Source organism: Perissodus microlepis, chromosome 4, assembly GCF_051167445.1.
Source record: "Perissodus microlepis isolate ML-2025 ecotype Zambia chromosome 4, ASM5116744v1, whole genome shotgun sequence".
Classification (NCBI taxonomy): domain Eukaryota; kingdom Metazoa; phylum Chordata; class Actinopteri; order Cichliformes; family Cichlidae; genus Perissodus; species Perissodus microlepis.
This window is the reverse complement of record NC_140464.1, coordinates 10,740,700-10,767,077: the sequence shown is the minus strand read 5'-3', so window position 1 is coordinate 10,767,077 and position 26,378 is coordinate 10,740,700. Positions and strand designations below refer to the sequence as shown.

The following is a 26,378-nucleotide window of genomic DNA, read 5'->3' as shown; positions in this document are numbered from 1 at the left end:
CCTTTTGTCACTGGAAAATTCATTCTTTTTATAACAAGCTGTAGTAAAAAGGCCAACATTGTCACATCAGCCTCACGAACATTTGTCACGCCATTAATTGCTCTGTGATTTATTCTAGTAAACGCCTGAGTCCAGTTAATCTCAGTGTCCTTGAAATCCTTCAAGGCCAGCTGATGAATGTGGTTCAGGCACGTTCTTAGACTTGAACAGGAAGTACCCTTATTAAATGAAACTGATAACGATCACAGCGTGGCTTCATGAAATGTAAGTGAACCGCACAAACGTTTGAACATTTCTGTTAGGTTTGGCAGCACTTAGCTTGGATTTCAAATGGACTTTGTTGCTGGGAAACACACACCATTTGTCATGAGAATCAAGCTGGAATGAGACCAGTATTAGTCCAGTGAAATTTTAATAGCAGCCTTTTAAGTCTGATATGTGTATAAACCTCCAGGAGAGAGAAAAAAGAAGACAGAGGGGGGTGTAATCCTTGCTTGCTTTTTCTGCAGCATGACTGGAATTTCAACGCTTGTTTTCTTCACTGGAGTGTGTTGTTTGTCTTTCAGAGCATTCCTTCTTGGATATCCTCCTCTATCTTTTCTGCTTCAACCTAATGGACCTTTCAAATAACCTTTGACCTACACTGGATTAAAAGACAACTTACTGCACGTAGCTGCTTTTTCTCACTTGCCCTTAACCAAAAACATATTGTTCTGGTTTCTATTAAACATTTCTGTGGGTCCCAAGAGCACAAGGTCCCACGGATTCACTGTTCTTGTGATTTGTTATTTAATGCAGGGGATGCATCCCAAAAGAGTGATTCCTACAAATGATTCCTACATCCATTCCTTTAGTGTGACAGGACAACTTTCTTTCAGTTTCTAGAAAATCACATGCTTATCTGGGAGTATCCCACATTTCCAGACTGTGCCACACAGACACCACACACATACACAAAGATCTAACTGAAAGTGAAATCTGGGAAATTCCAGTTTTTAATATCGGCTTCTTTTGTGCCATAACATGTTCTTAATCAACAATCCAAAATGGGCACATTCCTTTTCTCTGATGTTATGATAATGAATCAAAAGCAAACAAACAAAAAACCCCAATCCCAATACGTAAACCATATGATACATATTTCATTTCTGAATCAATTTGGTGTAAAAATTCAACCAGAAGGGACAAAAAATGGTCCAGTTTTGGTCTTTAAACATTTGGTCTAAATTATGAAAACACAGAGCAACAGAGCCGATGGTGCGTGGGTGTGAATCTATGTGCTGGTGACCTTAAGATGTGTCTGTGCATGTGTATGTGTGGGCATAACGACGGCTAACAGCCAACAACCAAAAAAATCTTCACTCTTCAGCTGATTTAGAGGGTTTGGGTAATTTTTTTGTTGTTTTAGTAGTAAAATGTAACTGTATATGCAACAGTGAAGTCGCATATACAGTATTTTAATTCCTCTTTTATTTTTGCACATTTTCCATTCTTTTAAAGTGTAAAACTTTCCAAAAATAATCACATTTATGCTTTTTCAGGGGTTTTCCCACAGTTCTAAAGAAAAGACAAGATGTCTAAATTTACAGACTTATGCTATGGAAAGAGGAAGTGTAAATGACCTATACAGATTTTTTTTTTTGTATTATTTGTCTAAAAGCCAACAGTCTAAATCCATTTTTATGTGTTTTTATGAATATAATATCATGAATTATTGTTTTCACAGCAAATATCAAATTGTGTTAAATGGACAAAAAGATTATTTAAAGCTATTAATGTCTGTAAATACCTCACTCAAGACCTACAACAGTTAACGGTGCAAACATCAGACTGTGTAACATAGCCTGACTCATGAATAACAGAAATATCGCCCCCCGCATGCAAATTACTAACTGTGCAGTGAAAGTGGGAAGAGAGAGAGAGAGCAAAAGAGGGAGAGAGAGATAGGATCTCGGCGTATTTCTCTCTCTCCCGCTCATCCGCTTGTACTTATTCACGACAGCTCGGAGCTGCACAGTCCAACAGGGGAAGCTGAGCAGAGGAGTAACAAATGACTGAGGGGTCATTGTTGAGTAAGGCAACTCAAATGAGTCAAAGTAGATTATTTGTTCAGCTGTCAGTGGGGCTCCTTCTCATTGCGGCAGGTAAGATGCTCTCACTTTCATTGCTAAAATGACGGTCTTCGAGCTTTATAATGCATATTTGGTGTAATTTTGTCATATGATGTCTTTTTCTCAATGGCAAAGACTTGTTTTTATTTATTTTTGTTATTTATTTATTATTTTATTTTCATTGTCCACGAGGTCTATATGGATCAAGCATAAATGTGAAGCCATATTCGTGTAAGAGAAAGAGAATGATGTGGTCATTGGCGTGATTAGTAAAACAACAGCAGCTAAAACTGTGACATGCCCCAGGTGCAGGACTTAATTTAACCAGAAGGGTGCGATAGATTGCCGTGTTTAAAAGAGAGGGAGAAAATAAAAGAAACGAAAAACAAATGGTGGATAGTTTCCCAGATTTTGTGAAAGAATGTGTAAAAGTACCCAGGGAGAAAACAAAGAGGTGAAATCTGAACCAAATCTTTTCCCCTCAAAGGAACACTTATTATGTGCAATCCAGTCTTCTTAGATGTGAGTTAAGGCTATTTATGCAACAGCAATTTCAACTCGCTGGCACTGGCTGTGACTCTGAATGTTCATTAGCAGTTTATTGGATTGATGTAGTTAAATGTATAGGCAGCTGTGTGTTTTTCTTTCCTTTCACTTTCCATTAAGTATATATATTTTTAAATATGTCTTTTTTTTGGAATTGGGAGAACATGGAGGAATACCGCAATAAGGCTTCAAATTAATCAATAATTTCTTTCTATTAAAAGGTTTGATTTGTACAACAACTTCATTTCCCCTTTAAAGGTGTTGCCCTCTTAAGGGTTCATTGTTCACTGTGAGGTCATGGACTGTATGGCACCATCAACCTCTTGCTTTCATTGTTATCATTTAGGGAAGTGTGGCTGTGTAAAAAAACACCCTTTGGCATTATGATAATCTTGTTTCTACACGAGTCCTCCTGAATAACAATGTGGGGGGTACGGTGAAAGACAAATCCTTTAAAAGCTCCTTTCTGCTTAATAGGAAAATATATCAAAACAAGGGCTTGATAAAAGAAAAGTTATCTGGTGAGAATATTCACTGACATATTTTTTGTTCAGTTGTGCACTGACTAAAAAAAGGGGGGAGATTATCAAACTCATTGTCAAAAGAATGACTCACCATGGGAAAGGAATGTACACAGGCAAATGAAGTCAGCTTCCAGGAAAAATATGTGCTGTTTAATGATTTATTTTATCCATGGTGAACAAGCAAGCAAACTGTGGAGGGAAGAAACTCAAATACAGGTATTAGTGAGCAAAGCAAAGAAACACACAGGAGGAGGTGGTAGATCCCCCCCCCCCCCCAAATTGCTATTTTGCTTGTTTGACTTCATCTGCCTTTTTTATTGTATTTTGTTGTTTAGTGAGACATTTAATATGCTTTTTTACTTGTGTTTTTTTTTAAGGTCTTAATGTCTTACAGAAAGTTATTTTATTACAGCAAAAATCTGTAAAACACTACAGGTCCATAGGGTGACTAGTTTTCCACTTCCCTCCAATAAAACATCAAAATAAGGGGAAGTGAATAAATAGAGTCCATACACTTCCTTTTTTGATTTCTTAATTTGTGCATCCTTGATGAGTCTCCTTGCATAGTTCACTTAGTCTCTCGCACAAGAGATTTGGGCAGAGGACAGGAGAAGGGACAAGGAGAGAGGAGAGGAGGAAACAGGAGTTTAACAAACAAAAAACCCATTCAACCTTCATTTTAAAGCAATGTCAATTAAACAGATGAATTATAAGTTGACATGTTAGCTTTGTTTATTTGCATCAACAAGGCGATTCCCAAAGAGCTAATAGCTGAAAACTTGGTATATATCTGCACAGTGTCCAGTGTGGCCTGAGCAATGCATTTGGCTTCAGTTGACCTGTCTAGTGTTTCTTAAAGACTCATCAGAAATTGTTTCAGTGGAAGGCTGGCTGTCAACAAGCCATTCTTCAGGAAGGGAAAGGGATAGAAAAGACTGAGGTGTGCCAAATTACGCAAGAAATGGACTGAAACAGTGCCAACAGGTGTTATGAAGTGCAAATAGTCATATGTATTGAAGAGGGCATCTGAAAGGTACAACAGTATGGTGGAGGCTTTGTCATGGTATAGGACTACGTTTCAGTCTTTGGTGTTGGTAACTTTGTCAAAAGTGATTGAATTACAAATGCAGAAAAGTACCATCTTGCAGTACCACCTGGAAAGCATCTGATTGGCCTAAAACTCTTCCTAAAAACACTACTGAAGTCCTCTTCACTGTTCTGCATGTGCAACATTGCTATCAGTGAAACTACGCTGTGACTAACTGTGATGGACTGCGGCTAGGCTGTTGGCATGTTGGTTTGCTGGAGCCTTACGTGTCCATGAGAGCATCATCTCTAACCTGGTTGTTCTTGTCAGAAATCTGACTGCACAGAGGTGCTGAGATGACCAGTACATGTGCTGTTCTTGCAGTAGCTAGAATAGCTCTGTAGCTGTTTCACCAGGGCATTGCCTGACCCAACACAACCAGAGGAGTCCAGGACTTTCTAGATCAGAAGCATATCCAGACACATCCTATTACACATATTAGCCTGCTTGTATATACATATGTCGTAGTGTTGGTCTATAAAATATGCTTAAAACACAAACTTGCATTTCCTTTTTGACTAGTATATTTGGTTTGATTTGTCGATCCTACATTTTATTTTTACTACAAAACAAAAACAATGTGAAGCATCTAAATATATATAATATTTCTATGCTGCAGGTGTAGGTGCCTCATGTCCCATTGAGTTGAGCCCCTCCAGTGTTGTGGTGCGGTATGGAGACCCAGTTTCAGTCAACTGCACCGCAACAGTGAGCCATGATGGAATGGGTTGGGAGGCTCCAGTTGGAGGGATAGGGAATACAGAGGTCAACCATTTGCCCTGGAAGGTGGAGAATTTAACAGAATGGGGCATCTCTGCTTTTTGCTATATTAACGCTAATGAGCAGTGCCTGAAAAATCTGAACATCGTTGTTTACAGTAAGTCCTGGTTGTTGTGTGTATATTATCAAAATTATGTTATGATAACTCTAATAACTCTGGTATCTAATAACTCCTTTCTTTTTCTCAGCATTTCCAGAAAAAATCAAAATCAACTCCACTGCTGACTCCAATGGTATAATGGTAGAAGGGAAGAAATATAACATTACTTGTGAGATCCCCAAAATAGCACCAGTCCAAAATCTTACTGTAAAGTGGTACAAAGGAGACAGAATCATTGAACCAGATGTCTTAGAAATCATTGAACCAAATAACTTAAAAAATACTAAACAACCAGTGAAACTCTTATCTACCTTCCCGTTTACACCAACTCGAAACGACAGCGGTGCCAGGTTCAGATGTGAGGCACAGATGGACCTGAGCCCAGTAGGACCACATTTGAATGTATCGTCACAGGAGCTTACTATTACAGTTGTCTGTAAGTTTGAACTTATTTGTTTGTATATTCACATAAAATACAATTCTGTCTCAGATAGTATTTGTGACTATTATGTTTACCTGGCAAGATGGTATATGTCTGAAAGAAGAATAAAACATTACATTGTAACAAATGGTTGGTGCTTTTGCTTCTTTTCAGTTGGACCAGATGTACAGTGTTCCAATATTATTGAGCTAATGGAAAATGAATCTTTGGAGGAGAATTGCAACATAGAAGGAAATCCCACCCCCTCGGTTAAATGGCTGAAAGATGGACAACCCTTCAACTCAACCACTCCGATGAGAAGGGAAAATGCAGGGATGTACACACTTGAAGCTAAGGGCTCGCTCACTGTCCAAAAGAACATCCAGGTTCATGTGTTATGTGAGTGTCACATCCACTTTTATGACAAACTAACAAAAGTAATACTACATTTGAACATTATACATTTAAAAATAGCAGAAATTGCTGGATGCACAAAGTGGAAGAAGTGCTCAAGTCCTAACTGAGAGTAGCTGTCACTGTTTTAATCAAATGACTCAAACTTAGAACACAGTACGCAGGTTTAAAGGTTTTAATTAACAGAGTCTTGGGAAACAAGAGCATTGAATTTCAAAGGAAGCCTGGCTACTTAATCAGGTGAAAGTCTCCGGACTGTCACTTTATCTGTTCACATGCTGGGATGAAACACAGGTGAATATTCAAGAATGATCTCTTAAAATGTTTCTCTTAGTTCTGGTCGGTGTCAGTCAGGCCAAACTGCGACTGGAGCAGTATCTCTGTCTTCCAGCAGATAAATTCCTTTGAAGGACAAAAACTCAGTGTCATACTCAGCTGTGTGGGAGGATATTGTGGACATAAATGCAGGAGGCAGGACCTTGACTCGAAGCAAGACTTTTAATGCTGACTAGACCAAAGAAAACACAGAAAGACCAAAGTTCAGGAAAAACAAGGAAACCATGCCAGACAATCCAAAAGCCATAAATAATTGGGAAATAAATATTCTCAGGGCATTACAGAGCTGGAAGACAAACAACTATGAGGGTCAAAGCAACAAAGAACAAGGAGAGACTCAGACAATATACAATGTAATACAAGAAGGTGAAGAGGGTTAACATGACAAAAGGGAAAGGGAGTAGGACAGGACAGTGTAGGAAGGCAAAAAAAAGACAAAGCAGAAAGATGACATGAATGGAAACAACAAGGGAACTAACTAAAGGACAAGCTGAGAGTAACAAAGTTAAGAACAGAAGACTCAAACAACAAGACTGAAATATAAACAATGAAGAGCCTATATAAAGCAGAAGATAAACAAGAATTGTAAATACAAGGGAAGAATAACAAAAAACTCAAAACCAAGGGTCCCAAACCCAGGGAGGACCACACTGAGTGTTTGTCCTTTTCCTTTGTCCTTTCCTTTTCAGACGGACCAGAGTTGAACTGCCCAAGCATTTACATGGCAGAGGAACGTACTCCTCACAATCTCACCTGTACTGTTGAGGGCTTTCCTGAACCTGTCACGGTCTGGTACAGAGATGATGAGGTGGTGGAACTTCCAAAGACGTTGACGAGACTTGATGCAGGACATTACTTGATCACAGCTTCAAACAATCAGTCAAACGTTAGCGCCACTGTGGAAATTATTGTTCACTGTAAGTCTTTCAGACACACGTCAAGCGAGAGTGATTACATACGTATATTTTACTCCTTTTTGTCTTAAATGAAATTATTGTCTTTAGATCAACCATCAGAGATATTTGAGCTTCAAGACCTTGAAGTCCACATTGGTTCCACTGTGGAGCTGAAGTGCTCCTCCAGTGGAAACCCACGACCAACGTATACCTGGAATTATTACCAGACTGACAATGTGATGGAGGAAAATGAAGATGGAGTATCCCGTTTGGAGATTCACAGCGCTACTGCATACAACATGGGTTCCTACACGTGCCATGCATGGAACAACAAGGGAAGAATTTCCAGAACAATCAGAGTGACAGTTATAGGTAGGTGAACTGCAGTACGCAGTATGCAACATAATCGAGCTACCAATTATAGCCTGCTTAGTAGATAATGTTCTGGAAAGAGTGATAAAGTATCATGGATTGTGGGTAATATGAGAGCATTAATAAAAACCAGCTGATCCTCACGCTTTTTGGCTTTTGAGTCTAAATCGAGAAGTATCGATTTACAGCTTCTCACCATTACCACTACTGATGTGTTGTTCAAACCAAATGGGGAAGAAGGGTGATGTAAGTGACTTTAAATGAAGCATGGTTATTGGTTCAGTTTTCGAGAATTTTTAAAAACTGCTGATTGACCTCCTGATAAAAAATATATATACCTCAGTTCAGATCACATTTTACCTTATATTAAGAGTAATTTGGCTAAGGAAATGTGACACATTTAACTGATATGTGTTGCAGGTGCAGTCCACCCCAAATAATTCTTTGAGCTAGGGAGGGGCGTATCCTTCCTGGGATCTTTTTCTGTTGCCTCCAAAGAAACAGCTTAAAAACCTTTCCTTTCATTGCTATTTCACTAGAGTGATGGATGTGTAAATCTTGCCTTATTGTAATGAAGGAATGTAGATTTGGGCTGAAATAACATTTCTCACTCCCACCCTTCCTTCTGCAGGTGCTGAGCAAGAATGCCCACTTGAAATAACTCCAAATCCAATGGTGCTTGAGTACAGAAGCAGAGCGCAGGGTGCAACGTGCAGCTCAACATCCGCCATCTCCACAAATGTCGAAAGAATGTACTGGAAGGGTGTAGAATCTGATAATATGACTTGGTTTGCTAACACCAATGAAGACTGGGGGATGACGCCAGTTTGCACTGCAACATTTCAAGGAATAGGAAAATGCCATAAATCATTGAACTTTACTCTTTACAGTAAGTATTCTCAACCCGAGCTGGCAAAAATATAGACATCCTGTACTTGAGTAGAACTACACATCCTTGTGTTAAAAAATACTCTGGTAAAAGCACTGTTTTAAATTTCTTTACTAAAGTAAATGGGAAAAGGTACAGACTCAGAATGTACTCAAAGTAAGAAAGTATTGAGTAGTATGTTTAAGGATTTTTCTACCTTGTGCTATATTAATGTAATAAAATTGTAGTATATGGGAATAGAATATTTTTAGTCTTCAGTTATTTCAGTCTAAATTTTATTCTAATGATTGTTCTCGGCACGACTCAGTAATGAGCATAGAAAAAGAATGATTTTTTTTTAAAGAGCTCTATCTTCTGTTTCCTACATTGTAGAGGATAACTTTGCCTCCACACATAAACAGGAAAATGAGCACAGTCAGAGGTTAAAGAGAGATTCAGCAAAACACCTGCCCACTTTATCCACTATTAGTATGCCTTTTGTGTATTATAGTTTAGGATCAAATTGATTTAATGTTTAGAATCACAAAGTGATGTGAAATAATATCTCAACTTGAATGTGTTAAACCAAATGTAACAAGGCTGTTCTGAAAACATAAGGAATGGAAAGTATAGACAGTTGTCAGAAAAATACTCAAGCAAAGTACAGATACCTGAGAATTATTTGTGCTTTGTTACTTTCCACCTCTATTCACAACAATTTTCATACTTTTGCTGCCTTCAAATTTAAATTGTGTTACTCTGCTCTTTCCTCTCCCAACAACTCTCCACTGTAGAAAAACCAGACAGTGTTTCCATTTACCACGTGCATCGCTTGAGCTCTGTGGAAGAGGGCAAAGAGTTCCAGCTGCGGTGTGACATTGTCAGCGTCGCTCCAGCACAAAACGTCACTGTGTTGTGGTACAAAAATCAAGGTGAGGAGCTTTTCTGTAAATATTATAGACGTACTGTGAGAGACTTGCAATACAACACAATACAGTGCTTTGAGAGTCTTTCTAGTGTCCAGCAGTGGACAACGCCACTGGATGCAAAAGAAAGATTGATCATAGAAAGAGAAAATTACGCTACCTCCACCTCTACCATATATAATAATGATGATTTAAATCAAAAGGATCCAATTTGAGTTCATCAATCTATAAGACATCTTGCCTCTGATTTTCAGTCCAGTTCTCATGTAATTTGACATGCCTGAGCCTTTCCTCCTTGTTTCACTTCATTAAGAATGTCATGTTACTGGGTCTATGACCCAGTGCTTCTAGTTTCCTTATATTCCCATTTTAGTATTGTTTAGTTTCCTCATTCTTCCTGGTTTAATCATTTGTTCAAAGTCCTCCCTGAATAGTCTATCATGTTTGTTTAGTTCTCTCTCAGTTTGTTATTCTTGTCTCTGTGCTCCAGGTTCATGCATCTTCATGCATCCCCTGTTTTTCCTCAGTCAGTCATGTCATCATGTCTCAGTGTCAAGTCTGTGTTTTTGTGAAAGTCTTTTGTTTCCTGTTTTACTTTGAAAGTCTCACGTCCTTTGTTAATGTTTTCAGTTTGGCTTCCTGCCCGTCTCATTATGTGTGATTACTCCCAGCTGTGCTCTCCTCCTTTGTCTAATTCCCTCGTTATCCATCTGTGGCTGTATCCCAATTCAGGATCTGCAGCCTTAAAGTACGCAGCCTCAACGATCCTCAAGGGCCGCATACTTATAGACCGCTAAGGCCGGAAGTGCGAGGCTTGTGAAATGGGACGGTCTAGCCTCCGTTGCGCTGCCCAGGTTGCCTAGCAACCATGATACTAACAGCTGGAAACGTTTCATACAGCATTGTTTGACAGAAATGAAGGAGAAAATCTTTTGTTCATTTGTTTGTTTGTTTCTACATGAGCTTTGCTAATTCTCTGTAAGATTAAGGTCAGCTATTGAACGGCGTGTATTTTAAAGTAAAGGCTTTAAAACCAAGTTAGTACAAACGTCACTAATGTCACATAACTTTGCCGACATGTGGCCAACAGTAATGTTTTAATGTTCTTCGTCATTAAACGTTTGCACATAAATAAGTGACATAATATTCAGTACTTACTTAAAGTTTACTCTTCGGGCGCCCCTCATCCGCCGTTTTTTTTTTCTGGCAATATTATCCACACCCACCGCCGCGCTATGCATTCTGGGATATGTTGGGCCACGAAGTCTACACCGCCACATCCTTGAAATTCAGGGAAATGAAGGACGCATTTGAGGGCCGCATTTCGAGCAGCCTTCGAATTGGGACAGCCTTCGTCGCGTCGCTGTGACGTAATCGGCCTTAAAATGCAGCATTTAAGGCTGCAGACCCTGAATTGGGATACAGCCATCGTATTTAAGCCCTGTGTTTTCCTCTGCCTGTTGTCATGTCGTTATCCCATGTGCTGCATGTGTCTTCTGTGCACCTGGTTGTTGTTGTTGTTGTTGTTGTTGTTGTTGTTGTTGTTGTTGTTGTTGTTGTTGTTGTTGTTGTTGTCGTCGTCGTCGTCGTCGTCGTCGTCATCTCCAGTTTCCAGTTACCTTCCGGTTACAGTTTTCTAGCTTCCCAGTGTTTAGTTCTTAGTTTCCATGTTCAAGTTTTGATTTGTTTTTTTCAAGTTTATTTTATGGAATGAACTGCTTTCCTTTGATCATCCTGTTGTTCAAGTCCTGCGTTTGGGTCTTCATCTTGCCTGGCACACAGCACTAAATGTGGCAAAGAATTGTTTCTCAACGGCCACCTTTCCATTGAGACGACTTCTGATGAGGCTTCAGCGAGCATTAAATGGATGATAAACCTGTAAATGTTAGTTAAACCAACCAGTGCACTTATATAGAAAAAACAAAATACCTTAAGATCTAATTAAAAAGTGATTCCTGTGTAGGTTTTCTGCTATGTGTACACACAACACTAGTTGATGCCTTCAGTTAGGTGTCTTTAATATGGTTGAGTGGTTCATCAGCTAGTGTTAAGATGTTTAACAAAGTGGTCATATTACAATGAGTGGACTGAAAATGAGTGAAAAAAAGTAGCCAATAGCAAAAGAAAAAGGCTTTAAAAGACCTTCACAAAGCCTGTAGTAGAACTATTGTTCAAGACCGCTTTAAAACTCATTGCTTCTTATAAACTAAATATAAAGAAATAAGGAGTGGCCCAAGATGTTCTCACAGTACTGTAAGTTATGCTTAACTTCTGTTGTGTCTTCTGCTCATACATAAACAAGTGGAAATGTCAGCTTTTGTCTTTTTATTTTCTTATTTTCTGTCAGACATACTGAAAGAAACTGGCTGTCAGCTTGAAAACAACAAAACCTGCAAACTCAGTGATGTCAGATCCCCGGTAAATGTTTCTGCCACGATTAATGTCAACCTGCAAAGGAAAGACGACGAAGTGGAGTTCAGATGTGAGGCTCGGCTAAACCTGAGATTAAATCCTCTTCCGACTACAACATCCAGCACCCTTAAGATCACTGTCCTCTGTAAGATCCCATTCCATATTCACTTTTCCCTACTAGGGGAAGCTACCATTCCTTTTGTTATGTTGAACATATACTGTTACTCTCTTAAGTGTTTATGTTAAAAGTAGTGAAATGTTCAGACAAAGAGGTAAAGATATTTAAAAGTACACCTTTTGACTCTTTGCTCTGAACATCAGATTTCTAAAATTTGTCTTTCTATTGTGTCACTGTCATATCAGTTTATGAAAGATTTCCTTATATAGTCAACTGCTCCAGGCATAGCACATCTTTAAAGTCAAACAATAATCTTGCTAGTGCATATAGATTACAGCATGTAATTAAAAGACTAAATCCATCGTTATCTATAACAATATGAAGGTAAAGATAATGTAATTACAAAACAGAGACACCCTGCTTTAACCTTGTTGCAGATATTTGTGCTATTCACTCTTTCCTTTTACATTTACTATTCTTAACATTGGTGCACGGATGAGTTTGAAAATATGCTACTTAAATTTTTAAACAGCATATTTGTTTATTTTGGGTGGTATTGCTTGAATACTCAGTGTTTGACATTATTCTGTTTACCTTTGTGTCACAACAGATAAGCCCAAAATTAATACCACAAAGCTTCCAAAAGAAATCCCCGTGTTCAGAGGCTACTCTGAGGAGCTTGTTTGTGAAGCAGAAGGTTACCCAATCCCAAAGATCCAGTGGCACTACAACCCCGAGTCCCATGTGAATGTGTCTAAAGGAAAACTCACTGTGTCTGAGCCGGGCATCTACAACTGCACTGCCAGCAATGACGTTGGTTCTGCATCACATGTGGTTGAAGTAATTTTAAAAGGTAACACACTTTTAACACACAGATTTTTCACCTTATGCATCTTTTCTGTACATTTTTACATGTATGTGTTTCTGGATGAACTTAAAGCTAAACAATCAGAGGGTTCCACTGCTGTTAGCCAAGACAATAAAAATATAAGACTGCCCTAGATGTTTTATTAAAAAGTCACGGCTCTTTACATGAGGACTACGGAGGATTCACGAGGGCAGTGGAAACAACTAGGTAGCAAGAAAAACGGTGAACTAGGTAGGGAAAGTAAAAATTTAGTGAGTTCCATTTCTAGGTTCTTATCTGTGACTAAAGAACCTAACATTCTTAAATATAACACAGAAGGGGAGAAGGCTATGAAAATACCACAACGAAATTTACAAAATAAACCCTAGGCAGAATACTAATAGAAATGAAAAGGAGCTGAAATAAATACTAAGGAATATAAAAATCAAATATAAGCAATAAACTTGGAAAAAAACTTGAGTTTCAATTCAATTCAGGTCAAATTTATTTATACAGCGCTAAATCACAACAACAGTCGCCTTAAGGCACTTTGTATTGTAAGGTAGACTCTACAATAATACATACAGAGGAAAAAAAACAACAATCATATAACCCCATGTGAGCAAGCACTTTGGTGACAGTGGGAAGGAAAAACTCCCTTTTAACAGGAAGAGGCCTCCAGGTGACTCCTCAAAACCCTCAAAGCTCTAGGTCCATTATTGTCATGACAACAATGCTTTTTATTAAATCCTTCAACATGCAGACTGGAGGGACTTGGCACTGTTTCTGATTAGTAGTACTTCCTGATTCACAGCCATCCATCCTCTTAAAAGTCCTGTTTTTTTGAAGTCACATCTTGAAGTCATTCACTGAACATCTGCCTCTATTTTGGCTGTTTCCAAAATAGAGGCAGATCTGACTCTAAAACAGAGGAAACTGCACACTCATATGGCAGTGACTTATCAGTCACAAGAGCTATGTCCTACAAAATTTCCTATTTTATGTAAGCATAATTCGCAAAATATCCCCCCTGTAAATAAAACTGTATTAAATAAAACTTGAAACTACTAACTGAGATTATAAAATCTACAATGTCGAAGGTATATCTGCACCAGCTTCACTTTTAAACCAATGGGGTTATGTCTGTCTTACAGTGATGGTAAAAAGAAATGCTCTCTTTAAATACAGTATAAATACAGTCTATGGATTTTGCAGTATGCACTGGTTCACTGCTGCTGGTGACATTAGGGAGTGGGTAATGATTTGTGCATGTGATGTTTCTAACACCATCATAGTAACATAATAACCATAACAATAACCATAATACATTTGTTACAGTTTTCCTTCTGTTTCTGTTGCTGAAAACATTACTTTGAATGGACATTTAAGGAATTCTAAAGCATTAAATCTTATTGATATTTTATTATTTTATTTCCAGCCCCACAATTTCTGGGTGAATATGATCTATAACTTCTCACCTAAAATGCTCTCAAACTTCACCGGTATTACTACTACTACTGCACATCTTTACTTATACTTTAGCTTTTAATTTTGTATGTGTATTTGCTGACCTCTTTAAATAGTAGAGTTACATATAGAGTAAAACTTTTACATTTCCATTGTTGCACACTGAAGTGTTTCCTGTTTGACTGTCTTCATTGCAGAGGACTACCTACCTCTCATCGCTGGATTTGTGGCTCTTGCAGTTGTAGCCATCACCATTGTCTTCCTCTTAATCTACTCAGTCTACTACAAGAACACCAAAATGCGCCACTACAACTTTAAAAACCCCAAATTTAGCGAGCACAATGGGAATGTAGCTCACAGCAACGGCGACCTGCAGTTCCCTATGACCAGACTATCAACGCAGTACATCTCTGCGTAGTAAAGAACAGACTGCTGAGCAATCTGAATTGGCTGCAGTTAACAGTGTTTTTAAAGTATGATTACCACTTCGACAAAGATCTATTCATTCAAATATCATGCAACCTTCTACTGCATATCGATTTTCCAATACATCATAATCAAAGGTGTAGTCCTATTTGTCTAAGTAACATAGTGCATCGGTCACGACAAAAGCTTTTTCACTGCAGAAGCAAATTTACATTATTCAACTACAACTGAGCAATAGTGATTAATGCCAGCCTGACCTTAGTAACATAAAACTCATCTCTCTAATCCCCTTCATCAGTTCTTACATGCTGTTTACAGCTCTTTCCTTTCTGGATATGTCTTCTTAATTTTCCATACTGTCTGTTTGATAGTTGCCCACTCTCTCTCAAACTTGCCTCTCTCCCTCATGTAATCTGTGGTGAATTTTGCACCACTTTTCACACATTTAATCTCAGGGTTATGAACATATCTGACTGCTAGTCTCTGAAGCCCTAATTTGCTCTTGGCGTGTAATTATTGAAATGAATGTAATTATTGTAGTGTATATAATTTAGGGCACGGTTAGATCACCCAAAGCTTTCTTTCCCATGAGCACATTTTAGTGAACGCATCATCACGTTAATTTGTTCTGGTGCTTTCAGTCACAAAACTGACACTGTGTCTCTTCGGTAAACTCTAGCAGAGCCTTTCTGACCTCAAAAGAAGGTTTTGCGATGGCACAGGTCGTTACTAAATCTGGCCCTAGATGTCAAGATGACATTGTTGACCAATTACTTTGTTGTCTTTTAACTAATACTCTTAAAGTGACAGCTATATTTTGAATGATTAAGCTAAGTGAATGTTTTATTTCCTGTCTTGGAGAAACAAAATGTTGGGCATGACTCTGGACTACACCTCTGATTATAATAGTGTTTCATCCTTAAGAGAGTAATGCTAGGTGCAACCACAGTTCCATGAGTCTAATCATTTAAAGAAAAAAATAGCATCAACCATACTTGATTTAAATTTGACAGGGTCTCTCCATGTTCCCCTCTTCCTTCCATGAAAGTTTTGTTCTCACCACTCCACTCACAAAACTGTAATTTCACTGTGAATCCTAAACTTGAGCACTCATCAGCTTCACTCACAAACTAACGTGACATCATATCCACGATTATCACTGGTCATTAGAGCTATATGAGCACACTGAATACTGTTTTTGTGTATCACTAATTCAATCTTTATTTACCAAACAACCCACAACATTTCAACAGTTTATTCTTTCAACTCGTAAATGAGGCTCAGTCAAATTTTAATCAAGGGGTTTTTTTTGTAACTTTATGATTGCACCTACCATATTCACACAAGTGTGTATCTACTACTGGATTCTTGCCAGTTTTCACTGGATAGAAATATGTGAAGGAGTGATAAGTTTGCTTCTGACTTGAAAGTGGAACCTTTCCTAATTTAATGAGCACAAAGATATTTGATGTTTTTATTTTTTGTTTTTTTTCATGTTTTCTTTTCCTTCTTAAGGTTTCAAATCAGTATGCTTCAAGCTGAAATTCAAAATATATCAATTGCACCGTCTTGTCACCAGGTGCATTTCACAGGGAGATTTGGTACATAATTATTATTATTTTTTAAAAAACATCTCAGCAGAGCTCAGCAGTGCACACACACACACAGACACACATGCAGCAATTTCATTTTTTAACTTCCCTTTATCACAGTCATACATATCATATAAAAATGTTAGTCAAAATGTAGCTGTTAATGTGACTGTGTTATATAATCAAAATGTGCCGAGATGCTCTAACATTGTACCAATCTCCATGTGAAATTTAACAGGTGAGAACCTACAAGCATTACAATACTTCAGACATTAAGCATATAGTGTATACCATGTATTGAGCCAACTGTTGTTTCAGTCATAACTTCCTATAAGTCACTCTGCATTCCTTTCTACATATGTAGACTTTTCTGTGCCTGGCTCTTTTTATGCCAAAATGTAAAAGGTCTCTCATTATGGGACAAATTGTCCTGTTCCACAGATGAGTGACCACAGGCACTGCTACCCCAGTGTCTATATGAGCTGTATGTAAATGCATATATATATATATTTATTTTTTAAGAAAAAGAAAAGGTTATTTAATGTATTATGAAAATGGACTGCATGGCGATATGATGGCATTGCAAATTATTGAAGGGTTAATGGAGTTCAAAGCCTTTTTGTGAAGGGTGAGGAGACCTTTATAACACATTTGTATATACTGTTGTAAATATTTGTGACTGAGGAAAAAATAAGTATTTTCTTATTAAAATGATCACTTTTTAAACATGTTGTTGCTATTTATATGCATGTACAGCGAGTATGGCATATTGAAGAAAACTGATGGTTTCAGTTCAATTCAGTTTTATTTATATTGCACAAAATCATTACAACAGTCGCTGCAAGGCGCTTTATACCGTAAAGTAAAGACCCGACAATAATACAATAATACCCCTTTCAAGCAAGCACTTGGCAACAGTGTGGAGAAAAAATGCCCTTTTAAGCAGAAGTAACCTCCAGCAGAACCAGGCTCAGGGAGGTGCAGCCATCTGCTGCAACCAGTTGAGGGTGATGGGAGAAGGCTAGGAAATGAAGGTGGAAAGTTCCAACAAAGGAAAACAGTAAATGGGGTTTTAAAACTCTTTACAAATAATTAAGAATGGCTGTTGAAAACTAAAGAAAAAAAAGAAAACTAAAATCAAAAGAAAATTGATGGCTAAATACCAACATTAGCATGTCTTATTTAAATGGTAATAATGTGATGAAATACTAATGTCTTGATGCATTCTCAATCATCCAGGAAAATAAATCTCCAAAAGTTGATTCTGTTCATCTGGACGTAGCGTTTTGTGGGAGAAACGTTTCGTCACTCATCCAAGTGACTTCTTCAGTCTCTGACTGCAGGTTTCCCCAAATCCAACTTTACTCGTAACCCGGAAGCTCTCTCCACACACAGCCTTATGGAACAGTAGTCTACCGCTACACTTATAAACAGTACATTTGCATAATGACTTCAAGTCATTATGCAAATATACTGTTTATAAGATTTGGGGAAACCTGCAGTCAGCTGAGACTGAAGAAGTCACTTGGATGAGTGACGAAACGTTTCTCCCACAAAACGCTACGTCCAGATGAACAGAATCAACTTTTGGTGATGAAATACTAAGTTCTGAATCGAAAAGGGAGTCCTACCCAGTACTAAACAAGGTGTACCTAATATACTGACCAGTGAGTCTAGTATGACTGTGACTAAAAAGATTACATTACTCCATACAAGCTACCCAACACGAATCCATCTACTTTTATCTAATCCACTTCAAAGATCTACTTTTTTCCTCTGCATTTATAATGTTTACTGACTCTGCATCAAAGAGCCACTTGTGTCACTTAATGCAACACTTTAAATGAACCTTTTCTTGTCTTTACACTAAATGTTGCTACTTTACATTTTAACTAACTGCATTGTCTTTGTCACTTTAAACTGTGATTTATCAGCACTGCTGCAGTGTTTTCTTAGTCAGGGGTAGTGAGTGCACTCAGTGTCTCTCTGTGCCCACTGTTGGGGGAGGGACAGTTTCCTCCCCGGTGGGAGCTGGGAGCGGCGTGCTGCTGTCAGCTGTAGCTTAGCTTAGCTTTCTCCTAAAAAAGTCAACAAGTCGCCGCTGGTTTACTTAGCAGCTGAGCTGAAGCGATATACACTCCAGCTCACTGTAAGAGAAAGGAAAGCCAAGGAAAAGGAGCGACAGCTGTTGGAATAAGAGACTCAGAGAGTTTACTCTAATGGATTATTTGAGCTTTCTTCGTCTTCTTTCAGCCCTTTTGACAGTAGAGCTGTTATCGCTTTCTAACGGGGCAGAAACCAGTAAGTAAGAAACACTTGAGAGCTCATGTTTTCTTTGCTGTTGACATGGAAATAACAGAGGCTAAGGGTTCCATCCCTGCGTGCTTTGGAGTTTGCTTATAGCAAAAAGGGAGTGTTTAAAAAGTTGGGAATGCCCGGAAAGTGTGAATGAAGTTTTTAGTTAAATCCTTTATTTATCCAGGAAAAAGTTTCACTGAGTCTAGTTTTCAACAGAGGCATGTACAGGAAGCCTATTCCTAAACGATTAAATGGGAGAAAAAAAATGACAAAAGTGGGAAAATTAGTGACTTTTATTGTTGGGGTTATAAGGATCTTCTGTATATTTACATTTTCCCCCAACAATCTGTTTATTGTAGATGCATGGTTAAAAGATATATGTCTCAGGTGTGATAACATTGTACTTTATAATACATGGAAATGAACTGAGTTGAATGTGACGCATTTAACTGATATGTGTTGTTGGTATAGTCCACCTCAAAGAATGGTGGGCAGCAAATGCAGACTTCCCTGTGGGAGGGGTGTATCCTTCCTGAGTCTTTTCCTGTTGCCTACACAGGAACAGCTTAAAGAGCTTTCCTTTCATTGCTATTTCACTACAGCGCTGGATGTGGAAATCTTGCATTATTATATATAATGGAGGAATGTTGACTTGGACTGAAATAACATTTTTTACTACCACTCATCTTTCTGCATGTGCTAAGCAAGAATGCCCACTTGAAATAACTCCAAACCCAATGGTGACTGAATACAGAAGCAGGGTGCAACATGCAGCTCAACATCCACCATCTCCACAAATGTCTAGAGAATATACTGGGAGGGTGTAGAATCTGATAATATGACTTGGTTTGCTAACACCAATGATGACTGGGTGGTAACGCTAGTTTGCACTGCAATATTTCCAAAACTACAAAAATGCAATAAATCATCGAAATGCACTCTTTACACTTTTACCGCCTTCAAACTTGAATGTCAACTTGTGTTACTGTGCTTTCTTTCTGTTACTGTGATTTCCTCTCCCAACAACTCTGTACTGTAGAAAAACCAGTCAGTGTTTCCATCGATCACGTGGATAACTTTACCTCCATGGAAGAGGGCAAAGAGATCCAGCTGCGGTGTGACATTGTCAACATTGCACCGGAACAAAAACCCACTGTTTTGTGGTACAAAAATCAAGGTGAAGAACTTTTTTGTAAATGTTATAGCTTACGCCAGGTTTCTTTGTCTGTATTATGCTGGGGAAGTGAGAAATGGGTACAGACGAACGTGAAAATGCAAGAAATAAGACAAAAACTGAGTTTATACAATTCCAAGTTTAATTATTATATCCATATTTGTTAGGACCTCTTTAATTCTTCAATACAACCCAAACCTTCTTGGGGAAGCTTGTAGTTTCTTTAAATAGTCTTGAGAAATAGATCTCCAGGCTTCTTGAAAGACATTCAAAGCTCTTTTTTTTAATATTAGTAGCCTTTTGTTCTGTTCTTTGTCAAGATCCCACACTGCTTTGATAATGTTGAGGTTTGGGTTCTGGGGAGGTCAATCCATGACTGTTTTATTGTTTGTTTTTCTATCCAGGTATGCTTTTATTGTGTTGGCAGTGTGTTTGGGATCATTGTCATACTGAAAAATGAAGCAGCTGCCAATCAGCCACTTTGCAGATGGTATTGCATGGTGGATGAAAATCTTATGGTACTTTTCTGTGTTCATAATTCCATCAATTTTGACAAGATTCCAAACACCACTGGCTGAAATGCAAACACTTACTGTATGTCTCTCCTGACCTTCTCCATGCATATAGATGAAGATTTGAACCCAAAATTTCTCATTTTGATTCATCAATCCATAAGACCTGTTGCCACTGATTTTCAGTTCAGTTGCTATAATTTGGCAGCTTTTTTTTTGCATGTTGTCCTCCATTGGTCCAGTGTTTCCTTACATTTCTTTAAAGACACACAGCACACCATAGAATACACCGAAGTCTCAAGATAGTGGTTCCCTGGGAATTACTTGATTGATGCGACAATTCAATTTTATGCCTGTAAAACTGTGTTATCTTTGGCATTTTTATGAAATAAAAATACAACAAAATTTGTGTTTGCAACATGATGCTTGATTCTTGCAACGTTTTCTGTTATGTATAGACACAACACTGGTTCTTTACTTGACTTAAGTATAAAGACATTTAGCAATCAAAAAAAATTCCTCTGAAAATGGTTAGGTAGGAGTGGACTGAAGAAGTGAAGAAAATAGCCAATATCCAAAGAAAAACCTTGGAAAGACCTCCAGAAAGTGTGGAGAACTATTGTTCGAGATCATTTTAAATATTACAAGAAAGTCAGGCAAAATATAAAGAAATAAGGTGTTGCTTGAGACTTTTTCACGGTACTGCAAGTCATGCTTCATTTCTGTTATGTCTCCGACTCATATGCAATCAGGTGGAAATGTCAGCTTTTGTCTTTTTGTTGTCTTATTTTCTGTCAGACATACTGAAAGAAACTGATTGTCAGCTTGAAAACAACAAAACCTGCAAATTCAGTGATGTCAGATCCACGGTAAATGTTTCTGCCACGATTAATGTCAATCTGCAAAGGAACGACAGCGGAGCGGAGTTCAGATGTGAGGCTCTGTTAGAAACGGGATCAAACACCCTTGAAAGTACAACATCCAGCACTCTTAAGATCACTGTCCTCTGTAAGATCCCATTTTCATATTCACTTTTCCCAATTAAGAGGAATCTACCATTCCTTTTGTTATGTTGAACATATACTGTTTTTTTAAGTGTTTATATTAAATGTCGTGAAATATTCAAATAAAGAGGTAAAGATATTTAAAAGTACACAATTTGAACAAAAAGTTCCACTTTGGGATTCTTTGCTCTGAATACCCAATTTCTAAATTTTGTCATGCTATTCGTTCTTATATTCTCAATTGGATTCATCTCAGAGGTGTACAGATGGGTTTGAAAATATGCTATTCAAATTGTAACACATTGTTTGTTTGTTTTATGGTATTGTTTGAATATTCATTGTCTTGACATTACTGTATTTACCTCTTTGTCACAACAGATAAGCCCAAAATTAATACCACAAAGCTTCCAAAAGAAATCCCCGTGTTCAGAGGCTACCCTGAGGAGCTTGTTTGTGAAGCAGATGGTAACCCAACCCCAAAGATCAAGTGGGGCTACAACCCAGAGTCTCATGTGAATGTGTCTAAAGGAAACCTCACTGTGTATGTGCCTGGCATCTACAACTGCACTGCCAGCAATGATGTTGGCTCTGCATCATATGAGGTTAAAGTGATTCTAAAAGGTAATATATTTCTGTACTACATGTTTCTGCAGAAACATAAAGCTTAAATTCTGCAAAAGCATGAATATAAGGCTGTCCTAGACTGTATATAAAAGATGGACATGGCCAGTGTGGCATTTCCCATGTAAATGGTACTTATGTATTGCTCTATTTGAGAACCTTTACTACAAGTCACCCAGTCACACACACATTCATATGTCTGTCATATTTTGGAGTGTAACAGATCCAAATGGAATATGGATGAAACGACAGATAAACAATGAGCACAATCACACAGAACACAGTACAATTCAACAAAGGACAAATAAAAAGGCACAACTCTTTAGATGAGAACCACGGAGGGTTCGTGAGGGCAATTGAAACAACTAGGTAACAAGAAATAGGTGAAGATAATCAAGGCCAACCAGACAGAGGAAGTAAAAATAAAAACAAGATACTGAAGACAAACAGTTAATAAAATAAAAAAGGAAGTCACTGACTAACATACAGACAAGACCCTAACATACTATGAACTAATGAACTATGAAATACCACAAAATAATATACAAAAAAACTAACACCAAATAATAAGTGCAAATAACTCACAATTTTGGGTTCAAGACCAAGGATCATAACAACAATGAAAGCATCTGGGTTAACACAGGTTCAGTATGTTTGTCCATGAATCCTTCAACATGCAGACTAGAGAAGCTAAGGACAATTCTTAAAGCCATGCACTGTTTCCTTTTTAAACCCATGGAATATGACTGTCCTATTCATGGTAAAAAGAAAATACACTCTCTTTAAGTTCTCAGATTTCTTCACCAGAAAGAAGAGTGGGCGAGAATTCCCCCCAAATCACTTGCAAACAATTATTTAACTTATTGCTGCTAAAAGTGGTTGTCCAAGCTACTGAATCATCATAAGTACTTGGTTTTTGTTGAATAAATAATGATGCTGGTGTTCATCTCGGGTTTAATTCGTTTTAAGACCTTGTAAAGTCAAGGTGATATGATATGTAAAACCCTACAGCTTTCTTTTTACCATGACTGTATATTTAAGTATAATTGATGACTATGAGGGTCCCTTCATGCTCCAAAAACAACAGCTTCGGGAGGTGGTAGAGTGGTAAATGTGTAGCTAAAATATCTGCAGGAATTTTAAAAAATTCAATTTGCTGCTATAACTTTGCACTGTCCACGTTTTGCTGTGACACAACAAATTTCCCACATGTGGGACTAATAATCTTATCTTATCTCTCTTATCTTTTAAATATGTTGGGGAGATCCGCCATGAAAATTTGAGGCTATGATCAAATACAGGATATATCCACAATAAGTTTGGAGTTCCTAATAAAGTGCTCAGTGACTCTATGATGCCCTATGTTAGTTTCCGTTCAGTTTCAGAAAACATTACATTGAATAGTAATTTCAATAGTAGTGCAGGAGGCTTCGAAGAACCTGGACAGATCACCAGTTTCTCACAGGGAGACAGACAACCATTCATACCCACACACCTGTGGACAGTTGCCAATTTTAAGGAAATATAAATCATAAAATGGACAATTTAGTATTACCAATTAACCTAACCACACTAACTGCATGTTTCTGGGCTGTGGGGGGAAGCTGGAGTACCTCGAGAGAACCCAAGCAAACACAGAGAAAACATCCCAACTCCACAAAGAAAGGAGTGTGTGGAGATGGTAGAGTCAAACTCAGGACTTATTTTGCTGTGAGGCAACAATCTCTGCACCACCATGTTGCCCAATTTTAAAGGAATTCTTAATCATAAAATTATATTCCACAAATCTCTCTGTAAATATAACCTATAGCCTGTCACGTAGAACACACTAGAAACTTAAGGGGTACTACTACTTTGCAATTGATCTTCCTGCCTCAATACTTGGTCATTTTTAAAAATAAATTAGAAGCTATCAATCTTTATTTTTATTTGCACTTTTTAATTTTGCATGTTTGTTTGTTGACCCCCTTAAATTATAGAGTAAAAAGTTTACATTTGTATTGTTGCACATAGGAAATGAACACCCTTGCATTGTTTCCCGTTTCACTGTCTATATTGCAGAGGACTACCTCCCTCTCATCGCTGGATTTGTGGCTGTCACTGTGGTAGCTATCTCCACCATCTTCATCTTCATCTACTCAATCTACTACAAGAACACCAAGATGCGCCGCTACAGCCTTAAAAACCCCAAATTCAGCATGCACAATGGGAATGTAGCTCACAGCAATGGTGACCTGCAGTTCCCAATGACCCGACTATCAAAGCAGTACATCTGTATATAGCACAGAATGGACTGCTGAGCAATCTGAACGGTCTGCATCTCTCTGCCACCAGGGTTAACAGGTTTTTCTTGTTTTGTTTTTTATTGTTGTTGTTGTTGTTGTTGTTTTAAGTCTGAATACCGAGCCAAATACAAAGAAAGACTATTCTGTCCTCCAAACGTCAATCACCCTGTTATTCTCACATAGATTTCCCCTTACATTATAATCAGAGGTGTAGTCCTATTTGTATAAGTAGCGCATCGATCACAGGCACACAGCCTTTAGAGTTATTTGTTTTTAAGGCTATATCACCAAAGTGGCAAGTTTACATTATTCAACTATAACCATAACATGCTGCTTACAGCTCTCTCCTCCCTGGATGTGTCTTCTTTGTTTTCCATGCTTTCCTGTTTGATAGGAACAGTCTCTCTTTAACATTGGTGCCATCTCTCTTCCTCACTTATTCTCCAGTGAACTTCAAATTCTACCGTTTTTCACATAGTTGTTACATTGTAGGCACACAGCTGTGTGCAGTGCTTTGGGTTTGTGCTGAAACTCTTCACTGAGTCTGCTCTAAATATGCAGAGTGAAGAGTCCCTTTCTACTTGGTGTTTTTCTACACATCATACGTGTCATCTTTTCCACACAGATTTCAGGTTTATACTGTAGAGTAGTTTGTGATAATGGAGCTCTCCTCTGGATAAGTCCTGTCTTCCACCTGAGTAGCTTTTTGATGCCAAAAGGTGGTGTAAACTGTTAGTAAATCAGGCCCTAGATAGCCCAGCTTTGATTACTTTTTTTAACTTTCTTCCATGAAATATTGTTGACGTGACAACTGAATTTCAACCGATTAAGCTAACTGTGAATATGTTGTTTCCTCTCTGGTGGGAAAAAAAGAGGTGGGGACTACACCTGCAATTATAAGTGTTTTATCTATAAGGCAGTAATACTAGGTGCAATCACAAATTTCCTTGATTTGAATCATTTAAAGAAAAAATAATGAAAACCATACTTGATTTAAATTTGGCAGGGTCTCTTTAAGGTCCTCTGCTTGTTAACGTGTTCACCACTTCCATCATGGCTCCTGTTTTTAGATCCGTCAATGAAAGATCAGTTCTCACTACTCGACTCACAAAACTGTAATTTCACTGTGAATCGTAAACGTGAGTAAATATCAGCTACACTGACGAACTGACGTGACTTCATATCCATGATTAACACTTATAATTAGATCTGTGTCTCACGAGTCCAAGCCCAAAGGCTGAGCTAAGGTAAGGACTATGTGGAGTCACCACACAGCACATCGAATGCTTTTTTTGTGCCACCAAACAAAACACAAGACTTATCTCTCGGGGCCTTGCTTCATCCTTTTCCTATAAAGAAAGTAGTCAGAATGTGATTTACATTCAGTGATCTGAAAATAGCAGCCACACTGGAAGCAGTTTGGTTTTAAGGAAACAACAAAATAGAGTGAGGATCAGAAACATTTAAATCAGGTTTTTGATTATTATTTTTTTTAATTGTAGCTTTTACTCTTTGTGACTGTTATTGCACCTGGTGTAGTTACACAAATGAGCAACCTCGGCTTGAGATGTACAAGTCTGTCTATACTACTGGATTCTTACCAGTTTTCACTGGATAGAAAGAAGTGAAGGAGCAATCCAACTCGAAGGTGAAAATTTTTCCCATTTTATTTTTTATATGTGATGCATGGTTGGTTTCACTAATGTTGATGTTTCTGTTAACCTTAAGACTTCAGATCAGAACTGTATGGGATTTTTCACGTCTTTAGGACATTGTGAATCTCAGACTGCTGTCCTTTAAACTGTTAAACTCACGGGAAATGCAAAGCTTTTATAAACTGCTTTTACTTATCGCCTGCCCTGCCAGCAGTGCACACGCAGCAGTTTTCTTATTTAACTTCACTCTTCAATGCATATCATATTGAATGTCTATATGAATTGTATATTCAGGGTAATATTTGATGTAAATCCAAAAGTTTATATTTATTTATGAGAAAAAGTAAAGGCTGAATAATTTAGTGTTGAAAATGGACTGCGCACTGGTTAGTAATGCAAATTATTGAAGGGTTAATGAAGTTCAAGTCCTTCGTGTGAAGGCTGAGGAGAACTTTATAACACATTTGTATATACTGCTGTAAATATTTCTGACTGGGGCAAAAGTGTATTTTGTTATTAAAAATGTCGCTTTTAAAAACAAGCTGTTTCCTATTTATATGCATGGAAACATCCAAGTATTATAACA

General features: G+C 37.9%; 1 protein-coding gene across 2 annotated transcripts; it reads left to right on the top strand.

The window, feature by feature from the left end:
* The first annotated feature begins 1,932 nt into the window (after positions 1-1,932).
* Positions 1,933-26,333, top strand: LOC146388359 (hemicentin-1-like). 2 transcript variants are annotated; one of them, XM_084925621.1, is made up of 14 exons: positions 1,933-2,144; positions 4,888-5,145; positions 5,237-5,584; positions 5,744-5,968; positions 7,009-7,236; positions 7,324-7,587; positions 8,219-8,476; positions 9,250-9,387; positions 11,729-11,938; positions 12,522-12,764; positions 19,581-19,718; positions 21,026-21,235; positions 21,610-21,852; positions 23,914-26,333. In XM_084925621.1, exons 1-14 carry the CDS (start codon positions 2,051-2,053, stop codon positions 24,132-24,134), a joined length of 3,078 nt encoding a protein of 1,025 aa, XP_084781747.1. In that variant the 5' UTR covers positions 1,933-2,050; the 3' UTR covers positions 24,135-26,333. The 2 variants fall into 2 exon arrangements, with proteins under 2 accessions (XP_084781747.1, XP_084781749.1); XM_084925623.1 differs by lacking the exons at positions 19,581-19,718; positions 21,026-21,235; positions 21,610-21,852; positions 23,914-26,333 and adding an exon at positions 14,423-18,544 and having other exon boundaries at positions 1,934-2,144.
* Positions 26,334-26,378: the final 45 nt, after the last annotated feature.